The sequence below is a fragment of the Drosophila takahashii genome, chromosome 2R (genome assembly GCF_030179915.1).
Source record: "Drosophila takahashii strain IR98-3 E-12201 chromosome 2R, DtakHiC1v2, whole genome shotgun sequence".
Classification (NCBI taxonomy): domain Eukaryota; kingdom Metazoa; phylum Arthropoda; class Insecta; order Diptera; family Drosophilidae; genus Drosophila; species Drosophila takahashii.
The window spans coordinates 32,711,169-32,728,525 of record NC_091679.1 but is presented as its reverse complement, the minus strand read 5'-3'; the positions used below and the strand labels follow the sequence as shown (position 1 = coordinate 32,728,525).

Below are 17,357 nucleotides of genomic sequence, written 5' to 3'. Positions count from 1 at the left end.
TGTTTTATCAAATTGTTTCGCAGCTTTAATCGCGAAAGTACATTGCCAGATACCCTTCCCTTTTTCTGGTTCTTTATTAAATTACATTACGATTGTTTATTTATATTTCGTATTTATTTGAAAGTTCCAACCTTTATTGTTAATTTTCCTAATAGATTATTTTTTCATAAATATTTTTAACACTTGTGTAGGGATTTATTTCCTTTACCGTTAGTGGAAAGAACATTCAGAATTCATCCTTGCCGGATAAGCCAATTTAATCTTCTGAGTGTTGCTTTTTGAGGCCTGTGAAAATTGGTGCACTTAAAAAACAACTTTAATGAAGACTGATTTGAAAATTTATTTAATTTGAAGAATATGACAGGTTCAAAGAGGATTTAATAGCAACAGGAGGACAAGAGACGAGAAAGGTTTATATATCACTGAAATTTAAGAAACTAATGATAAGATTTTGGTACATTTTAATAAATAAATGGGCAAAAGATACAATCTTTTGCTGCAGTGCATGACACGCGCCGGAAAGTCGGATTTCCACCCTTATGGCGAGTGGAGCTCGTTAGCACCGCCTCCAAACGCGGAAACGAATGAAATTTTCCGTCCCTTTCTCCCGAGACAAGTGCAGCATCCTTTTTCGTCCTGTAGTTGATACAATCGTAATCGAAGCTTATTTATTCAAGGGCAGTTAAAATTGTGTGTTTCCGCGAGACTATTATCTATAACTATGTGTTTTATTGCCGGATGACTCATTAACGGCCAGTAAAAATTTCAATCAAGTGCTGTGTGTGAATTTACCTTCTGATGCGATGGAATTTTCATTTATCAACAAGGCGAACTTTGACAAAGATTGTATATACAATGCGAATTCCGAGTTCTATAACAATAGTGCCAATGGGGGACTGTCCGTGGCTAATCACATGAATCACTATAATCTAATGATTGACTCCAGCTATAAGCTATGTGCGAACGAGACTGCAATCAGGAGTTCTTTAAACCAGGAATCGAGCTTACTATTTTCCAAAATTACCACAGTTTCGGAATTTTATCCTGGAACTCATAACATTGCATCTTATAATTCGGGTAAAAACTTCCCAAAAATAGTGTTAATTAATAAAAAGAGTTCTCTTATAACATCTTCATTGTATGTCCAATTTTCATCTTTCCGTAGATTTCCATTTAAAGTCTTATGGAGACGATGGTTTGAGTTTGACCGATAAATCAAAACAGAGACGCATTCGAACTACTTTTACATCAAACCAACTAAATGAGCTGGAAAAAATCTTTTTAGAGACCCATTATCCAGATATCTATACTAGAGAAGAGATTGCATCAAAACTACATTTGACCGAAGCCCGAGTTCAGGTATAAATAAAAGAATCGAACACAAAATAATGGTGGAAAAAATGTTGGTTACTAAACGAATTTTGAGAAGGGAATTGGTTTTTGTAAGGATCACATTTGAGTCCATATTGCACTAAAAACACAAAAAATCCCTACTTTAAAAAATTTTTTTTTCAAGCCTGCTAAAACAATTTTTTAGAGCATATTTTAAGGCATATTAAAACAATGTCCTTTCAAACAATAGTTTTCTTTCGCTTATAACACCGTTAAAAAGTAGTTGTTCCATTTGATTGAGTTTCGACAATTTTTTAAAAGCAACCTTTTTACCAACATTAAAAATAATTTTTAAACCCTAATCTCGTTTAACTCTATCAGGTGAACTTTGGGAAAAAGATAAAAACCGAAATACAAAACAGTTGCAATTTTCCTTTCCTTTCATAACAGGTTTGGTTCCAAAACAGAAGAGCAAAATTTCGTAAGCAGGAAAGACATGCCATATACATAATGAAAGACAAGTCTATTAAAATGGATAGCCGAAAGAATGCTGCAGCCGGCTCCAAATATCTAGGTCCATCTCTCAAGGGACCGGGAACCCAGAATGCCCGTCAAATGAAATGCTTATACGATCAAATATAGAATCCACTAATATCTATGTAAATATTAGTATACAATTTGATGAATACACTTATTTTGATATTATTTTTACTAACTATTTTGGAGCGAATTTGCGTTAAATAAATAAGATCTGTGTAACACTATTTTTCTTTTTCTGGGAACCAAAAATCATATCATATGGGACAACTGACTTAGCACCCTTTTGAGGGCTCAGCTGGCTTAATCCGCGGAAAGAAAAACAAGATTCCTAATGGGGGATGAAAGGTCACTATCTACAAGTACCGAATAACACGCCTTTGAAGCGCAAATTGTTATCCTATTATCGGGTGGAAAGTGGGTTGAATCGGTATTAAAGCGTATAATAAGTTGATTGCCGGTATTCTTCGCTTCATTAAATAAATAACTGAGTTATGGAATTGCAACAGGTAAGATTTTGGGCCAAATACTTTTGCAATCTAATTGAATAGAGATATTTCCCACAACGATCAGGACATTTTTATACCCGTTAATCTTAGAGTAAAATGGTACATTGAATTCGTGCAAAAGTATGTAACAGCTAGAAGGAAGCATTTCCGACCCGATAAAGGATATATATTCTTGATCAAGGTAACTAGTCGAGTCGATATAGCCGTCTGTCCGTCTGTATGAACCCTGAGATCTCGAAAACTACAAAAGCTAGAAAGTTGAGATTACCCAAACATATTCTTGGACTTCCTACGCAGCGCAATCTTTATTTCAGCCGAGCGCCACGCCCCCTATAACGCCCACAATCGCCCACAAACGATTTTAAAATGTGTCTGGCGCCCACATTTCTGTACATTTCTACATTTGTAGAAGACATTTTTCAAATCGGATCATTCGTTAAAAAGTTATGCGCGATGAAAGTTTTATACCTCCATCTCCCTCGCACTCCCTTTAGCTGAGTAACGGGTATCTGATAGTCGGGGCATCCGACTCTCTTGTTATAATCTAAATTGCGAGATGCTAGAAATATTTTATTCCTAGGAAGATATGACAGTTTTCCCTTCCTTATTTTTTGGTCGATATTAAAGACTTTCTTTCCTTCTTAATATTGATTACAATTGTTGACATATTACGTTTTCCACAAGCGATTTTAAGATTTTATTGAGCATATTCAATGGCTTCTGAATTATTTATCCCCAGATCCCTCCGTATTTCTTTTTGTTTTTGCAAATGCGGTCTACAGTTTTATTAACAAAATAACTGATTTAAAAAGACCAACAAATCGAATCAATAATCGAAATCGTTGAGATTTTCGTACCAATTTCTTTGAAAGTCTACTCTATCTTTGCTTTATTGTACTTTACGTTATGTTAAAAGATTCCTCATTCCGAGATTATTTTTTTGGCTTGAAAACTTTCTGCAAAATTCGGATAATGGTTTTTTAGATCATAAAACCTCTTTAATTGCATACACAAAAATTAATTTATTTTATTCCATTTGTTTCATTTCCACAGTTTCTATAAAAAGAAAAGGGAATTCACTAAAACACCCTCAACGTTTTTAAAAATGAAAATACCGGCAAATGCGGTATTTTTTGAGAACGCGTTAGAGATTTTCTTGTTCTTCTGGCCAGCTGCATGTTATTTGTTAATCGGCTCGATTATAAAACTTTATGAATTAAAACTAATATTTAACCATGTTGCGATCGAGGATTTCCTGCGCACTTCAACCCAGAAGATTGGTGTCCTACTTCTCGGCGGAATTCAATAAGTTGGCGAACGAGGGACCAGCGAAATTCGCGGCATCCAGCAGTCATGCCGTAACCAATATAGATTTGGACCTGTTTGTCAATCCGGACAATCGGCCCATGGACCTAGTGGATCGACTGCTTAGGCTCAGGTGGGTATTATCCATACTGTAATAACTTGAACCACAAATAATCGACGAACCCCGACAGAAAACAAAAGGAGGCCAGTTTGGTGCCTTTGCTACCGAGTGTTCTGGTCAAGCAACTGGTGGACTCCACAAATCCCCAGGAGGCGATATCGGTGCTGCGTAATCCCACCCAGTACGGCCTGTTCGTGGACCAGTTCTCCGGCTGCTACCTGTTGGACTTCCTCCTCCACAATGGCCACGCCGTGGAGGCGGCTCAGGTGGCCACTATTCTGGTGGACAGGAACTTATGCAACAACGAGTTGATCGAGTCCCTGGCCCTCCAGTCGTTTTGGTCCTTTGCCAAGGACTTCAAGCCCTTTGAGTCCTCGCAAGTTCAACCTCCTGCCAAAAATGCTGAAGTGGTAAGATAAACTAATGTAAGCACATCTTTGATTGCTCTTAAAATTATTTTCTTATAACTTAGTTCGTCGGAAGATTTTTTTTCCTATTTCTTACATCAATATTTAAAACTGATTATAAATCGTCGTTTTTATTTGTAAAATAATTTTGGGCAATAAGTGAGCAATAATAAGCATAATATATCTTGCTATTTTAAATCGAAGTTAAACTACCCATGCCAAATTTATTTACTAACAAATTAACTGATACCTTCATTTTTTACCAGGAAAAAGTTCGCGTGAAGTTCATTCGCAATTACCCCGAAGATGCCAGCGAAAACACCGAGGAAAAGAAACTGGGTCGAGCCATGATTCGATTGGGTTCCGGCGAAGGGTCCTTGAAAGAGCTGAAGCAGAACATTGCCCTACTTGGCTATGTGATATCCGGCCAGGTGGCAGAGGCCTCCAGTTTTCTGACCAAGAACCAAGCTGCTCTCCACAAGGAAACTCTTACCGCGGCCCAAAGTGTACTTGAAAGCCTGAAGTTAGAGGGATCCGAAGAGTTGCTCAAGTCTCTTCAAGAAACTCTTGAGAAGAGTAGCAAGTCCAATGCAATCCAATCGCTACTGGAGAATAGCGTTAAATCCAGCGCCCAGAAGTTTGAACCCAAACTGTTGGCCGACTACGGTGAATCGTATCAGGAGTGGGCCAAGAAGTTTGAGAGCGCTGTTCAGTACCAACTGGAAGCCCAAAGTTTGGCGGAGCGTAAGGCCAGTATTCAGAAGACGCTCAGCGAACTGGAGGAGAAGCGCCAGAATCTCTGGTTCTTCGAGAACAGGGACGACATCGACATTCAGATCTACAAGAAGAAGGTCTACTATCCCAAGCGCTGGTTCGGCAAGAAGAAGAAGCCCAAGGCAGCCGACACCTTCTATGTGCCGCCGAATATTACGCACAACGCTTAACCCCTGACCACAAACAAGTTAGATCCAATTGTTTTTAAGCTTTAATTAAACTACTGGAGAGTTAATCCAAATTCAAATGTTGTTTCTTTTCTCGAACGTTAAATTGTTTAAAATTACCATAACGTAACATTGAGGGTCACAGTTATATTCATTCCATCTCAGTTTACAACATTTTTTTTTATACTTTTTCTTTGGAGTTTCCATAAATTTTGTTTGCAATCTTAAAAGCTAATCGTCTGTCATTTGTGCATGGCCGAGGGCAGAGCAGTTTTTAAAACCCGCTGCCCGGGTGCTGAGGGGGATAGATTGATGGGCGAGGGCATGTCGTGCCTCTTGTCCTGGATAGTTAGGGGCAAGAACTGCTGCTGTTTCTTTTTCCTGTTCATGTTAATGGGATGGGTGTTGTCGTTCTTGCCGAACAGAATGGTCAGGTGGACAGCGCAGAAGATTCCCAGGCTCTATAAAATGTATTAATCATTAGTATCCAAGGATTTGGGTGGAACTTAGTAGCAATTCTCACCTGGAAAATGGCTATAATGGCAGCTCCGAAGGCGGTGATCATCAGGCGGTTTCTGATCTGCTCCGAGACGACGGCCAGGCATCCGCGCTTGTAGTGGGTATCACATGCTGACTCGTAGGCGTGCTCAGGACGCGAGCAGCAGGACCAGGGTAGCGAAAGTCGGCGGTAATCGAGAGGTCCGTCCACGCCGCAGCATTGCAACTAAGTGGGTTTATAGGAAGGTATTTTTAAAGGCCATCGAAACATGAAATTCAGATAGGATGAAAAAATATGAAGGTATTTTATAAGGCCATCGAAACAAGAAATTCAGATATGATTCAAGAACATTATTAAGATTTGTATCACCATACATATCATATCCTTTACATATCACTACATAATCATTTGTTTTTTTCCTATAGGAATACCCCAACTTATAAGCCCTTCACACTCACCTGCGATTGCATCCGATTCCACAAATGTAGGTTATCCACCTTGGTGCGCGAAAACTTGTCCAAGAACTCGACAAAGGAGTCGTCGATGAAGATCTCCACGGAGGTCGGCAGATTCTCCCTCATGGCCAGCGACCAGCCGCAGATGATGAACTGAACACAGATGCAGGCGACCAAAAGGGCAGCAAACTGTGTGATCATACCAAAGGATATACGTTAATATTGACCCAAAAATAAGATACTCCAGTACCATTCCGAGGAGGCAGCGCTTCCGTTGGTTGGTCGCCTGGCAGCCCATCCAGCAGAGGATGAAGGTGACGGGTCCCAGGCAGAGGAGGATCGCGGCCGGGGCCCACAACTTGTTCTGCACAATTCCATAGTAGACCGAGTGTCCCCAGAGCAGGGATGTGCCCAAGAATATCTGCGCAGCTCCAGTTAGCTGCAAAGATTTCGGGAGGCTGCTGTTATCACGGGCAGATGTTTTTCATCTCAAGGCCCGCACTTTCGATGCCGTGTCCTTGGACGGGGCTTTAACTGCACTGTGTGTATTCGGGATGTACGATATACTATATATTACAGATGTTGAGGTCTACTCCCTTTTGACGTCACATGCAAAGAGGAGCCTTATGTGCACGCATGTGTGTGTGTAAGAGTGGGCATATACATACTTAGGCGCAGCTTTAAGTAGCTCAAGGTCACTCCAAGTCGGGACCAAAAACGCAAGTCTATATCCTGTCAGCGGAGTATGATTTATGCATGTATGTATGTACAATGTACACAAAGGGATGTAGAAATGCACTGGGGAATATGTATCAATAATGTTGTCTACACGGAGTAAAAGTACATCACTTGAATGGATTTACATGAAGTACATTTGACATACTTTCGTGAATGAAATAATTCATTTTGTCAGGGGAAAAACAAGAGGGAAGGGTATGTTATTGGATTTATCACAGAGGTGTCTGAAGAAAATGTTTTTTTTGAAATCTCCAGACCCGCACACATTCACACTTATGTGCGTGTAATGTAACCTTATGTAATTTGACAAGCATGTAATTATGCCCCCGTTTGGATGGACAAATACCAATGCAACTTACCGCTAGGAGCACCACATAGCTGTAAACCAAATATTTAAAACATTTTATCTTCTTTGGCAATGCCATCCTTCTCCGTTATCCTTTATCCTCTCTCACGCTATCCCCTTCCCACAATCACTGAACTACCGTTAGTAAACTGAATCCGAATGCGATTGTGTGCATATATGTTGCAGTGGTATTGGGACTCTCAAACTGATGTGGGTAATGTTGATTTTCGATCTGGAGTTGAGTTCTTCGCCCGATTCTTCTTCAGATTCCTATCTTTTGGATGCTCGTCTTTATGCACCACATAGTCGCGGATTGTAACTCGCGTTCCCGACTTATCGGATGCAATTTTTAACTAAAAATAACAGTTAACGTTAACTCCGAGCGACTCGAAATCGTCCGCAGTCGAAAATACGCATTCGACGGTCTGACCAGTTGGCTCCTTGTTTTGTTATACTTCAGCGACCAGCAGTGCGAATATTATCTATAACCGTCGCCTCGGTTGCAATCACGTTTCGATGACAGCGCCACTTGGGCGCCAAAAGTCGTTACTGTTCAAAGGGGGAGTTTAAAAAGGGCGCAAGTCTGTGGTTTTCTTCACACAAAACTTGGTTTAAAGAAGTTAATTACCTAAAAAATTTTTTTAAATGTATACTGATTTCTTTGATAAACAATTACGTAATGATTTGTGGATTGAAATGTTGCTCATAAATGCTTAAACAATTGACTTTAATATAAATCTGTTAATAAAATTTAACTTCCTTTTAAAATAGAAAATATTTGACATTTGAATACATTTTTTATTAAGCCTTGTTAAATACGAACAATTTATAAATTATTAATTATGCGACTAGGGATGCCAACTCAGGCTTTCAATAATACCAAATCAGAAAAAAAATACCCATAAAATACTAAAGTAGTAACGGATTTTCAAGTCGCCAAAATCAAAGTTAAAGCTTTATCTAAAGATTAAATTTAAATTTATTAAAATGTTTTTTTTTTTCGATATAATTAAAAACCTGCTGAAAACAACAATAAAAATTCAACCCTTTATAAATTCACCTTCCCCTATTAAATTTTACACAAAACACAGCATCGGTTTAACATAGAATATATTTCTAAAAAATGGTTGAAAGAGTATAAACAAAACGGAAATGCTTTTCTGATTTTATTACGAGCTTGCGAAATTATACTGTACACTTTACACACTTTAATTGGCGATTTTAGGAGGGAATATGTAAAATCTTAACACAAAATAGTGTAGCAAAAACTATTCAAAATGTAGGTTTAGGTGTAAGGATTAGGTAATGAAGTTCATGTAAAACGGGTTGGAAATACAATAGAAATTAAAATACCTTGCGTATAAACATATGCTTACAAATAAGTGCTCCACTGTGAATGGACCAGCCGCTTAAAAAAGAGTTGGGGGTCGTAGTGGGAGTGGTAGTGGGGTGCATTTGCTTGGATTGGATGTCGAATAAAACTTAAATGAGAAAACAACGTGAGTGGCCACCGGTTCGAGGACGTGGAGCTCCAGGCCGTTGGCGTTGGGTGAAATATGATCGAGCAGAGTCGCGTGAATGTGTTGCGTTGGTAAACTTATGATATAAATTTAGATTTTACATATTTATACAATAGGCAATTAAATCTGCTACTGCTACTATTTAAAATTCAGGTCTCTTTGCAGTTGTCCGTCCGGCGGATCGCCTTGGGATCCCAGTGGATCGTTTCGAATCGGATCGGACAGATGGGATACTCTCGGATGCGAATGCCGAATGCCCGGGACACTATTCGCGCAGATTCTTGGTCAGCAGCAGGTTGTTGTGGTGGCCGGACAGGTGGCGGACGAGCTCCTGGACCGATTCGAAGCACATGGAGCAGAAGCAGCAGCTGTATCGGTTCTCCGTGTCCGCCCCGTTGGTGGTGGTGATGACGTTTCGATGCACGGAGCACAGGTGCTTCAGCAGGTGGGCCTTCTGCTTGAACATGGCCACGCACAGGCGGCAGGCGAACGGCTTTTCGCCCGTGTGGACGCGCAGATGGGTCTTGAGGTTCCAGGACATGCCAAACTGTTTGCCGCAGTACTCGCATCGATACTCCCGCACCGAGGAGGCGTGGGTGTTGCTGCCGCCCAGATTCGATCCCGAACCCGAGGCCGACCCACTGCGCCCCTCCGGATGATCGAGATTTAGGCTGATGTGCGACAGACTAGAGAGTCGCGACTGCAGGTTGGGCATTGCGGACATGGCTGCGTTCTGGTTGGACTGCCACTGGTACACGAACTGGGGGCCCAGGTGCATCGGCATCTCGGGACTCTGGGCTCGATTGCGCTGCGCCTCCAGCAGATGCTTCCTGTCCGGCGTCAGGGTGTCCCCGTTGAGCGCTCCATCCTCCAAATGCGCCAGCATGTTCTTCTCCGATCCGAAGCCCGAAATGGGCGATGTCGTCGACTTGGCCAGGCGCAGTTCCTCCAGCAGACTGTGCGGATACGAGGTGAACGGCTGGTTGTCGCTCTGCGTGTTGTGGAATCCGGGTCGCCGCTTCCGGTGCGGCGTAACCACGTAGTTCTCCGGCGAGCTGTTGATATCCGAGCCATCCGACAGCGGCTTCATCACGTCCTTGTGCGAGTCGAAGAACAGGCCCTTGCGCTTTGTGCTCTCGCTGGCAGTCACGGCCAGATCGATGCCACTGTGTTCGGATCCGGAGCCCAGGGTTCGGCCCGCCGAGTTCTCGTTCTTTGTCCGAAGGTCGAGTGAAAGGTTGACGGGATTTATAGCTGAGCTGCTGCTGTTGTTGTTATTATTATTATTGTTGTTATTGTGGTTGTGGTGGTGGTGCTGATGCTGCTGATGCTGGTGGTTGCTGCTGCTGCTGATGTTGCTGTTGCTGCCGCTGGTTCCGCTAGGCGGGGCATTCGAGAGATTTACAATTTCGTCCGTGTCTTTGTCGCTCTTGTTGTCCTTGTGGGTGCAGTCGTCCTCGTCCTCCTCCTTGTTGTGCCCCCCGCCGCCTCCACTTCGCTCGCATTCGGGCGCACTCTCGCAATTGTCGCCGGAGTTGAAGGCGGACGAGAAGTCGGCCGCGTTGCGCGACTCATCCACGCTGTCCACCTCGTACTTTAGCGTCTGATCCGGCTCCACATTCTGCGGGCTAGTGTACTGCTGCTTTCGCCTGTCCGTCCGCTCCCGCAGACCGCCGCACTTGCTGCTCAGATAGGCGGAATCGGTGGTCTTCCAGCTGTCCGACTTGATCTGCAGCAGCAGCAGCAGGTCGTGCAGGTAGTTCACATCCCGCGAGGTGATGCACGTCTGACCGGAGTACAGAAAGTCCAGCAGGAACTTGAAGTAGGTGGCATTCACGTCGGGAAAGTACACGGTGGTCGAGCAGTCGCTCAAGTGGGTGTCCTCCAGCAGGTTCCTGAAGAATACCCAAGGAGTTAGTTTAATTTAGAGGCTTCAAATCAAGAGGGTTTACCTTATCAGCGGACTGGCGGCCGCCAGGACCAACTTGTGGGCGTGCAGCTTCACTTTGTTCTCGCAGACGATGGTCAGGTCCGCAGGGTGCTCCCCTCTGAAGGCTGCTCCGATTTCTTTGAGTATGCACTCGCCATGCTTGCTGTATTGCAACATCAACATTCTTTGAAACTGCAAGAGGAAGAGCAAGTATGCCGGGGATCGTTAGATTTCTGCTATTTCTTTGGCCCAGATTATGGGTGTCAAATTGCCCAGAGTCCCACATAAACTATAATGTATAAATTCTCTAGTTCCCTATATAGGAAAAAGTGTCTTAAAAAATGCTGATATGAACTTCAGAAGTACGCAAAAAAAAACCGCCGCAGTCGTAAATATCAACTAAAATTCATTTGTGTTAAGATTAAATCTCGTACCATATAATGACCTACGACAAGTTTAGTTATACAAATGTTATCAGTTGTTATTAGTAAGCGAACTTCTAGCACCGATAATGATTTCGAATGTTTTGGACTTAATAAAACAGTCAACAGTGTTTAACAAAAATATAAATATAACATAAATAGTTCTTAAATATCTTAAGAAATAATTTTCTAGAGAGGTAAATGCTTACATATTACAAAGTCATGTGTAGTTTTCAGAAAGTAAATTTTCCTAGCTTATCGAACTTTTTAAAGAACCCTAATTTAGAAAGAATCTAACTTAAAAATGTTGAAATATGATGAATTTGGAAATCAGTATCAGTATGGAGAAAAGTATCTTCAACCGCAACTTATGGAGATGCGCAGACGAAAAGATGAAAGTAATGGGAGTTCAAGAGTTATGGGCGTTATAAAATCCGACTTACGGAAGTTCGAGTTATAGAAGTTGAACCGTTCAACTCTTGTTTGGATATTTACGAATGTATGTGGAGCATGTGGTAAAAGTAAAGCCAGTGAAATAGAAAGTTTTGAATGGGAAGTCTGCATCTGAGTCTGTTACTTTTTTACTTTGGTATTACACAATCTGCCTTTCACCGAAAGTGTCGCCCTCTCTTTCACTCTCTCTACCTTCCTCTTGCCAACGATTGTGTCATACACGCACACAAACACACAACGCTTTGTGTTAGAAAAAGGATCGTGGAAAGATTCGAAAGTGCTTTCCATAACGGTTTAATGCGACACATTACTGGAATTTCAGCATGCGAATGGACGAGTATGTGTGTGCTGGCATTAACAAACTTCCCATAAAGCAATAGTAAATGTTTACTAATCAGGTTTTTAGGTTTTTCTGTACTTGGTGTTTTTGTAATAGTGCAACCCACAATCATCATATGCCTGAGAGTGTGTTTGTGTCTTGTTGGAAAAGATGAAAGCTTCACTTCATAGAGCCCCGCTATGTGGTTGGTTTTGTTGTTGGTGGTGTTGCCTCCAAAAAAGCTTTCCCGCTGTGATGTTTGTTGTTGTTGTTTCTTTTATGCGATGAAATTGTTACACTGAAATTCGCTGGCCTGTGCCATTGTATCGGTGTACACAGGAAGAAATTGTTATACGATATCATAATAATTGATATAAGTTTTTGAATGATATACCAATTAAATTTCAGATGTCAAAGCAAATTATCTTAAACAATTATGTTTAGTGTAATGCATTTTTTTTTATAAGCTCGGGACTTTTTATATTAGGTGAAATTAAAATTTAATTTTTGTCGTATATTGTATTCCGTCAATAATTACTCAAATGGAAAAATGTATTACATGTAATAAAAATCCTATTTTTCGTTAATCAAACTACTTTGATAATTCAAAATTTTAAACTCAAAATAACGTGATAAACCATCTCCCTAATATCGATCCGCCTATTTCTTTCTGTGTATCCGATTGTATCTGTGTAAGGTCTGCGCGCTTCTGTGTGTGTGTAGTGCAATGGGGCTTTTGCAAGTGTGGGTTTATTGGGGGGCCACCATTATTGTATTGTGCAAGAGCATGGCTTGTAAGCTCTTTTTGTGAGTGAGTGTGTGTCTGCATGGCCCCACAAAAAATAATAAACCAAAAAGCGAAGCTAAAGTTCAGCAGCAGCAGATCTCGAAAAAAAGACTTCAGAAAGATAGTCTTGCTTTTTGTTACGCTCCGCTGCTCTCCCCCCCTCGGCTCCACCGCTCTTTTTGCATGGAGACGAAACGAAACGTTCACTTTCAATAAAACTTGAATGACTGGCTTGGCGGAGAGCAAGGGAATGGAAATGGGAATGTTGTATTTTTCATGGGAATGGGAAGCGAAAGCTGAACATGGATCGTTTTTTCGCTTTTTTGCACTGGAGTGGGGGATCTGGTGTGCTCATTCTAACGCTAGATAAATTCCAAAACGGTATTGACAGAACATCTACGTGCATCCATACATATATAGAAGTAAGCATGTATGGATAATTTATGCTTCCACGAATCAGGGCCATTCACTTTCTACAAGTTTTTCAGGGGATTTCGCAACCGCTGGCGACCAAAGCATGACTAAAGATCATTACAACATTCAAGACAATCAAAAGGTGAAAGTTCATGGTAATAATTCCTTAAATTGAAGAAGGGATATGGATATATATTTCTCAACATTTCTCCTCTCTTCGCGAGACCCACACACACATACTGGCAAACTGGAAATGAGAATGAAAGGGACAAAGCAGACGGGGCGAAGGCGATCGCGAGGAGGAGCGAGACAAAACAAAACGCGCTAACTCACAATGCGCGCATAAAATCACCTTTCACAAAAAGCTTTTCTCCTCTCTATGCTTGTGTTCGTCTGTATGTCTAAAGATCGGGGTATAAAGCTAAACAACAAACCAGACACCCAGACATATAGACGGAGAACGCAATCGTTTGTGTATTTCCACACTTTCCGATTTTTGTCGTCGTCATCGTTCCCATGTAATGTAAATGTAGTTTTACAATTACTCTTTCCCCTGTGCATATATGTCCGTATGTATGAATGTAAGATTGTGTGGGATTGCAGATTGCGTGAGTGTTTACGAATATAAAGCACATGTGTCTATTTCCAAGTGGAAGAGAACGGGAACGGGAACTGGAAATGGAACTGGAACCGAACGGATCGCGTCGGATCGAAGGCCTCAAAAGAGAAAGCTACGGGGGTTTTGAAAGTATTATAAGCTCGTAAAAGGTAAAAAGTTAAAAAACAAAAGGGAGCGGGGCGGGCAAACCCGTTTTCCTCCCTCTCTGTCGCTCTCCCGCATTCTCTTCCTTTCTCGCTCTCTCCCGCTCTCTTTCCCCTTTCACGAAAGCTCTCTTGCTGAAAAAGAAGCGAGGGAAAATGGCAAAGAGTCGCCGTCTTTCGTACTTGTTGTAAATGCTACACTCGTAAAAGTGACCCAAATTTGAATTACATAACTCCATAAGCTGGGCGATACGGAGAAAGATAGGAAAGAGGTTTGCTTGGGGCTTGTAATGCGTCAGCTTTGTATTTTACATCTTGGATCGACATCTGCGTTTTAGAATATTTGTAATTCGGAGAAATCAAAGCTTTCACATGTTAGGGGAAAGGGGATTTACTAACAATTACGTTTAAGGTATATTATAAATTTCTTCTACTTAAACAACCTCTTACACCAAAACCCCTCTTGTGGAAAACCTACGCCCATGCCCCTGCTAACAGCATATTTTGTAACATCTGCGCGATCGCCCTGTAACTGTATGTGTGTATGTATGTGCGTGCTTTTTCACCTTCACTCTTATTGGAAAGCAGTTAAGTTGGTCCAATGCGTGTGTGCGTGCGCTAATGTATGTCTTCAAATTTCATGACATGCATACGATCACACAAACACACGGGGAGTATTACGCAGACAAAAGCACGCGATGAAGGTCACTAAGCCTTTCTTGTCTCCAGCGCCTGTTGTTGTTGTACTGCTAATGATGTTCAGTTCATGACGACGAAGATTGGATCGCCACGAACCGAAGCTTCGAAGCGAAGTTTTGGATACGACACAAGCCGTACAAACCGAGCTTGGAATGTTTTCAGTTTTCTGCTTTTCTGTTTTCTGTTTTCTCTACCACTATTAAGTTAGTTTCTGACCTTGGCTGCTTTGTGTGCTTAGGTGCACAAAGAGTTAAAAACACGTATCGTGCACAACAAAAAGACCTAAAACCCAAACCCGAAACCCCAACTTTTTATCTCGGCGATGTTGCAATGCCAGAGATGATGAAAATCTCGGAAAAGCTTGCCCACCAACGCGACTCACTTACCTCTTTCATTAAGTTGGTTATTCAGCAGTTAGTTAATCCCAGGACGAATATAGTCACTTCACTTTGCACTTTCTGTTCTGATCGCTTATTCCCTGCGATCGGCTATATAGTGCATAATGCTCACTGACGGCTTTCGATTTCATTGATCATCGTGTGATTTGTTTATACTTTGGCCAAATCCTATTTTTTTGCAGGAGCGGATATTGAAATTTCTCTTTGGCTTTCCCGCTGCTTCTTCTTCCTCTTCTTTTGCTCTGCGACGCAACGCAAGAAATATCCACCAACACAATGCCAAAGCACACAGACGGGAGGCGCACACTCACAAAAGTTCACTACAACAGCACGACCACAACTACAACAGCAACATTAACTTTAACTAGGTTGAAGTTTTGTTTTTTTCTTTTTGTTTTATTGCGAAATAAAAAACTTGATTGGTAAAACTTTTTCTGGCGCGAGCGCGACTGCGAGTGCGAGCGAGGGGGAGATCCGATCTCTTGCCTCTCTTTCGATTTTCGATTTCAGCTTCTGCTTTTGCTTTTCCACTGCTTTCAGTTTGCGCGCGCGCACGTCCGTTCACTCTGAGCCTTTTTTTTTGACTGCGAGCAGTGCCGCCTTTTCGAAGTGCTCTTTTCGCCGAGAGATCGCGCTGCCGACGCCTCTGCCGCTCGTCGAATATAACCGCTCGCCAGCAAAAACAACCGTCGCTGCCTACAGTGTGTCAGTGAAGTATTTTTCGAGAGAGAGCCGTCAGTTCAGCCGCGTCGGATATTTCCCGCCAAAACTTGAGCTTTCACTAGGGCACGTAATGTATGTGGTAAAGGTAAGCCCTAAAATTTTTAATTTTTAATTTATTTGTTTTATCCCGATGCGACAAGATAGGTCTTATAAATTATTACATCGGTCACTTCTTCCTTTTGAGCTTAAGACATGTTAAAAATATAAATAAGATAAGATATATGTATAATAACCCTACTGAACTTAAGCTTTCACTGAAATCAATGCATTTTTAAGAAAAGGATGTTAATGAATAGTGTACACGAGCTGAAGGCCATAGATTATATTTTACTGATAGATTTGGATCAGAGGACTCGGAATCTCCTGGTGAAAAATATTCAGGTCATGGAAACAACTTTGCCCTCTTATCGGATGAAGACATTGAAAACCCACTCCCTAATGATCGTATAGACACCCAGTCTCCTCCATCGGAGCCCCTAAACTCCTGCCAGCCCCCTGTGACTAGTAAGAGTACAATAACTTCTAGCAATAGTGGTGGAATTTCCCAAAAGTCAAAGGGTATTTCTGGTACTCCTATTCCGTCGTCTAAAGCACCCAAATCTGAACCACGTCCGCCCGCCTTTGTGATAAAGGGTGTTACTGATGTCAAGCAACTTATGAATCTGATCAAGGCCACCACAACCAATATAAGATTTAAGATTACTGGACCTGCTACAGTGAGGGTATCTCCTTTCGATGGTGATACATACAAATTAGTTCAACAACTTTTGTGGAGTAATAATATTCCGTTTAATTCTTGGCAATTGAAAAGTGATCGATCTTTCAGGATTGTCGTCAAAGGCCTACATTCGTCTACGGATCCTGAAGATATTAAAGCTGATTTAGGCGCCGCTGGGCACGTTGTCCGCAATGTTTATAATCCCCCGGGTAAGAACAATGGTCACAGGCCCAATATTTTCTTTGTTGAGCTAGAGTCATCGACAAATAATGTCAAAGTCTATGACATTAAATCATTGGCTTATCAGTCAATTACTATCGTCCCTCCTGAACGCCGAGATGAAGTTGTTAGATGTTATAACTGCCAGGAGTTTGGACACACAAAAACATACTGTTTCATACCTCCCAAATGTGCAAAATGTGGTGGTGATCATGAGTCTCGAAGTCCTGTTTGCCCTGCTACGTCTCAGGATCAATTTAAGTGCATTAATTGCGGTTTTAACCACAGTGCAGGATACCGCAAATGTCCAGCTTTTCTAGAAGCAATTGCTCGTCGCAAATCGGGAACAATAAAAAAACAACCATCAAATAAATTTGTACCTGCCCCTCTTCCTGCCCAAAGTGCTTGGGGCCCAGCTTTACCTTCCCCGGCTATTGGATCTAGCACTTCCAAGCCCATGCAACGCGTTACTGAGCCTCCTCCGCCTAGTGCTGGCTTTGAAATACTTATCTCCCGTATTGACCAGATGATGTCAATGATGTTGAAAATGATGGAACTTCTTATGAACCAGTTTACCGGCAGTTCGCCTTCTGATGCGTCTAAGATCAGGAGACATGTCTAGTTTAGGCATTCGTTTATCATTTTGGAACGCCAATGGTGTCACTGGCAAAAATCTCGAGTTAGAGCACTATCTTACGGCTAATTCAATTGACGTGATGCTAATTAACGAAACGCATTTTAACAGCCGCTCACATTTCAGAATTTTTGGATATGATTTATTGACGGCTAATCATCCCTCTGAC

At 41.7% G+C, this 17,357-nt stretch overlaps 4 protein-coding genes across 4 annotated transcripts; 2 read left to right on the top strand and 2 right to left on the bottom strand.

The window, feature by feature from the left end:
- Positions 1-803: 803 nt before the first annotated feature.
- PHDP (Putative homeodomain protein) lies at positions 804-2,052 on the top strand. The gene is made up of 3 exons (XM_017146446.3): positions 804-1,077; positions 1,166-1,359; positions 1,783-2,052. The coding sequence occupies exons 1-3, from the start codon at positions 804-806 to the stop codon at positions 1,972-1,974; spliced, it is 660 nt and encodes a 219-aa protein (XP_017001935.1). The 3' UTR covers positions 1,975-2,052.
- A 1,469-nt stretch (positions 2,053-3,521) lies between these two features.
- Positions 3,522-5,226, top strand: LOC108060700 (uncharacterized). The gene is made up of 3 exons (XM_017146510.3): positions 3,522-3,816; positions 3,875-4,214; positions 4,478-5,226. Exons 1-3 carry the CDS (start codon positions 3,614-3,616, stop codon positions 5,153-5,155), a joined length of 1,221 nt encoding a protein of 406 aa, XP_017001999.2. The 5' UTR covers positions 3,522-3,613; the 3' UTR covers positions 5,156-5,226.
- Positions 5,227-5,279: 53 nt separating this feature from the next.
- TM4SF (Transmembrane 4 superfamily) lies at positions 5,280-7,630 on the bottom strand. The gene is made up of 5 exons (XM_017146511.3): positions 7,204-7,630; positions 6,357-6,545; positions 6,110-6,295; positions 5,676-5,876; positions 5,280-5,613 (listed from the first exon to the last, which is right to left on the bottom strand). Exons 1-5 carry the CDS (start codon positions 7,267-7,269, stop codon positions 5,395-5,397), a joined length of 861 nt encoding a protein of 286 aa, XP_017002000.1. The 5' UTR covers positions 7,270-7,630; the 3' UTR covers positions 5,280-5,394.
- A 653-nt stretch (positions 7,631-8,283) lies between these two features.
- On the bottom strand, positions 8,284-15,459 carry ken (ken and barbie). The gene is made up of 3 exons (XM_017146460.3): positions 14,883-15,459; positions 10,663-10,832; positions 8,284-10,605 (listed from the first exon to the last, which is right to left on the bottom strand). Exons 1-3 carry the CDS (start codon positions 14,889-14,891, stop codon positions 8,976-8,978), a joined length of 1,809 nt encoding a protein of 602 aa, XP_017001949.2. The 5' UTR covers positions 14,892-15,459; the 3' UTR covers positions 8,284-8,975.
- Between the last annotated feature and the right edge of the window lie 1,898 nt (positions 15,460-17,357).

Bases quoted from the DNA above. Each gene is read 5' to 3' on its own strand.
- PHDP (XM_017146446.3), top strand. From the start codon at position 804: ATGGAATTTTCATTTATCAACAAGGCGAACTTTGACAAAGATTGTATA. The intron at 1,078-1,165 runs GTAAAAACTTCC...ATCTTTCCGTAG, and splicing joins CATTGCATCTTATAATTCGG to ATTTCCATTTAAAGTCTTAT. The intron at 1,360-1,782 runs GTATAAATAAAA...CTTTCATAACAG, and splicing joins TGACCGAAGCCCGAGTTCAG to GTTTGGTTCCAAAACAGAAG.
- ken (XM_017146460.3), bottom strand. The intron at 10,606-10,662 runs GTAAACCCTCTT...GGTATTCTTCAG, and splicing joins GCCGCCAGTCCGCTGATAAG to GAACCTGCTGGAGGACACCC.
- TM4SF (XM_017146511.3), bottom strand. From the start codon at position 7,269: ATGGCATTGCCAAAGAAGATAAAATGTTTTAAATATTTGGTTTACAGC. The intron at 6,296-6,356 runs GTACTGGAGTAT...ATGATCACACAG, and splicing joins AGCGCTGCCTCCTCGGAATG to TTTGCTGCCCTTTTGGTCGC. The intron at 5,614-5,675 runs GTGAGAATTGCT...TACATTTTATAG, and splicing joins CCATTATAGCCATTTTCCAG to AGCCTGGGAATCTTCTGCGC.
- LOC108060700 (XM_017146510.3), top strand. From the start codon at position 3,614: ATGTTGCGATCGAGGATTTCCTGCGCACTTCAACCCAGAAGATTGGTG. The intron at 3,817-3,874 runs GTGGGTATTATC...GAACCCCGACAG, and splicing joins GATCGACTGCTTAGGCTCAG to AAAACAAAAGGAGGCCAGTT. The intron at 4,215-4,477 runs GTAAGATAAACT...ATTTTTTACCAG, and splicing joins CTGCCAAAAATGCTGAAGTG to GAAAAAGTTCGCGTGAAGTT.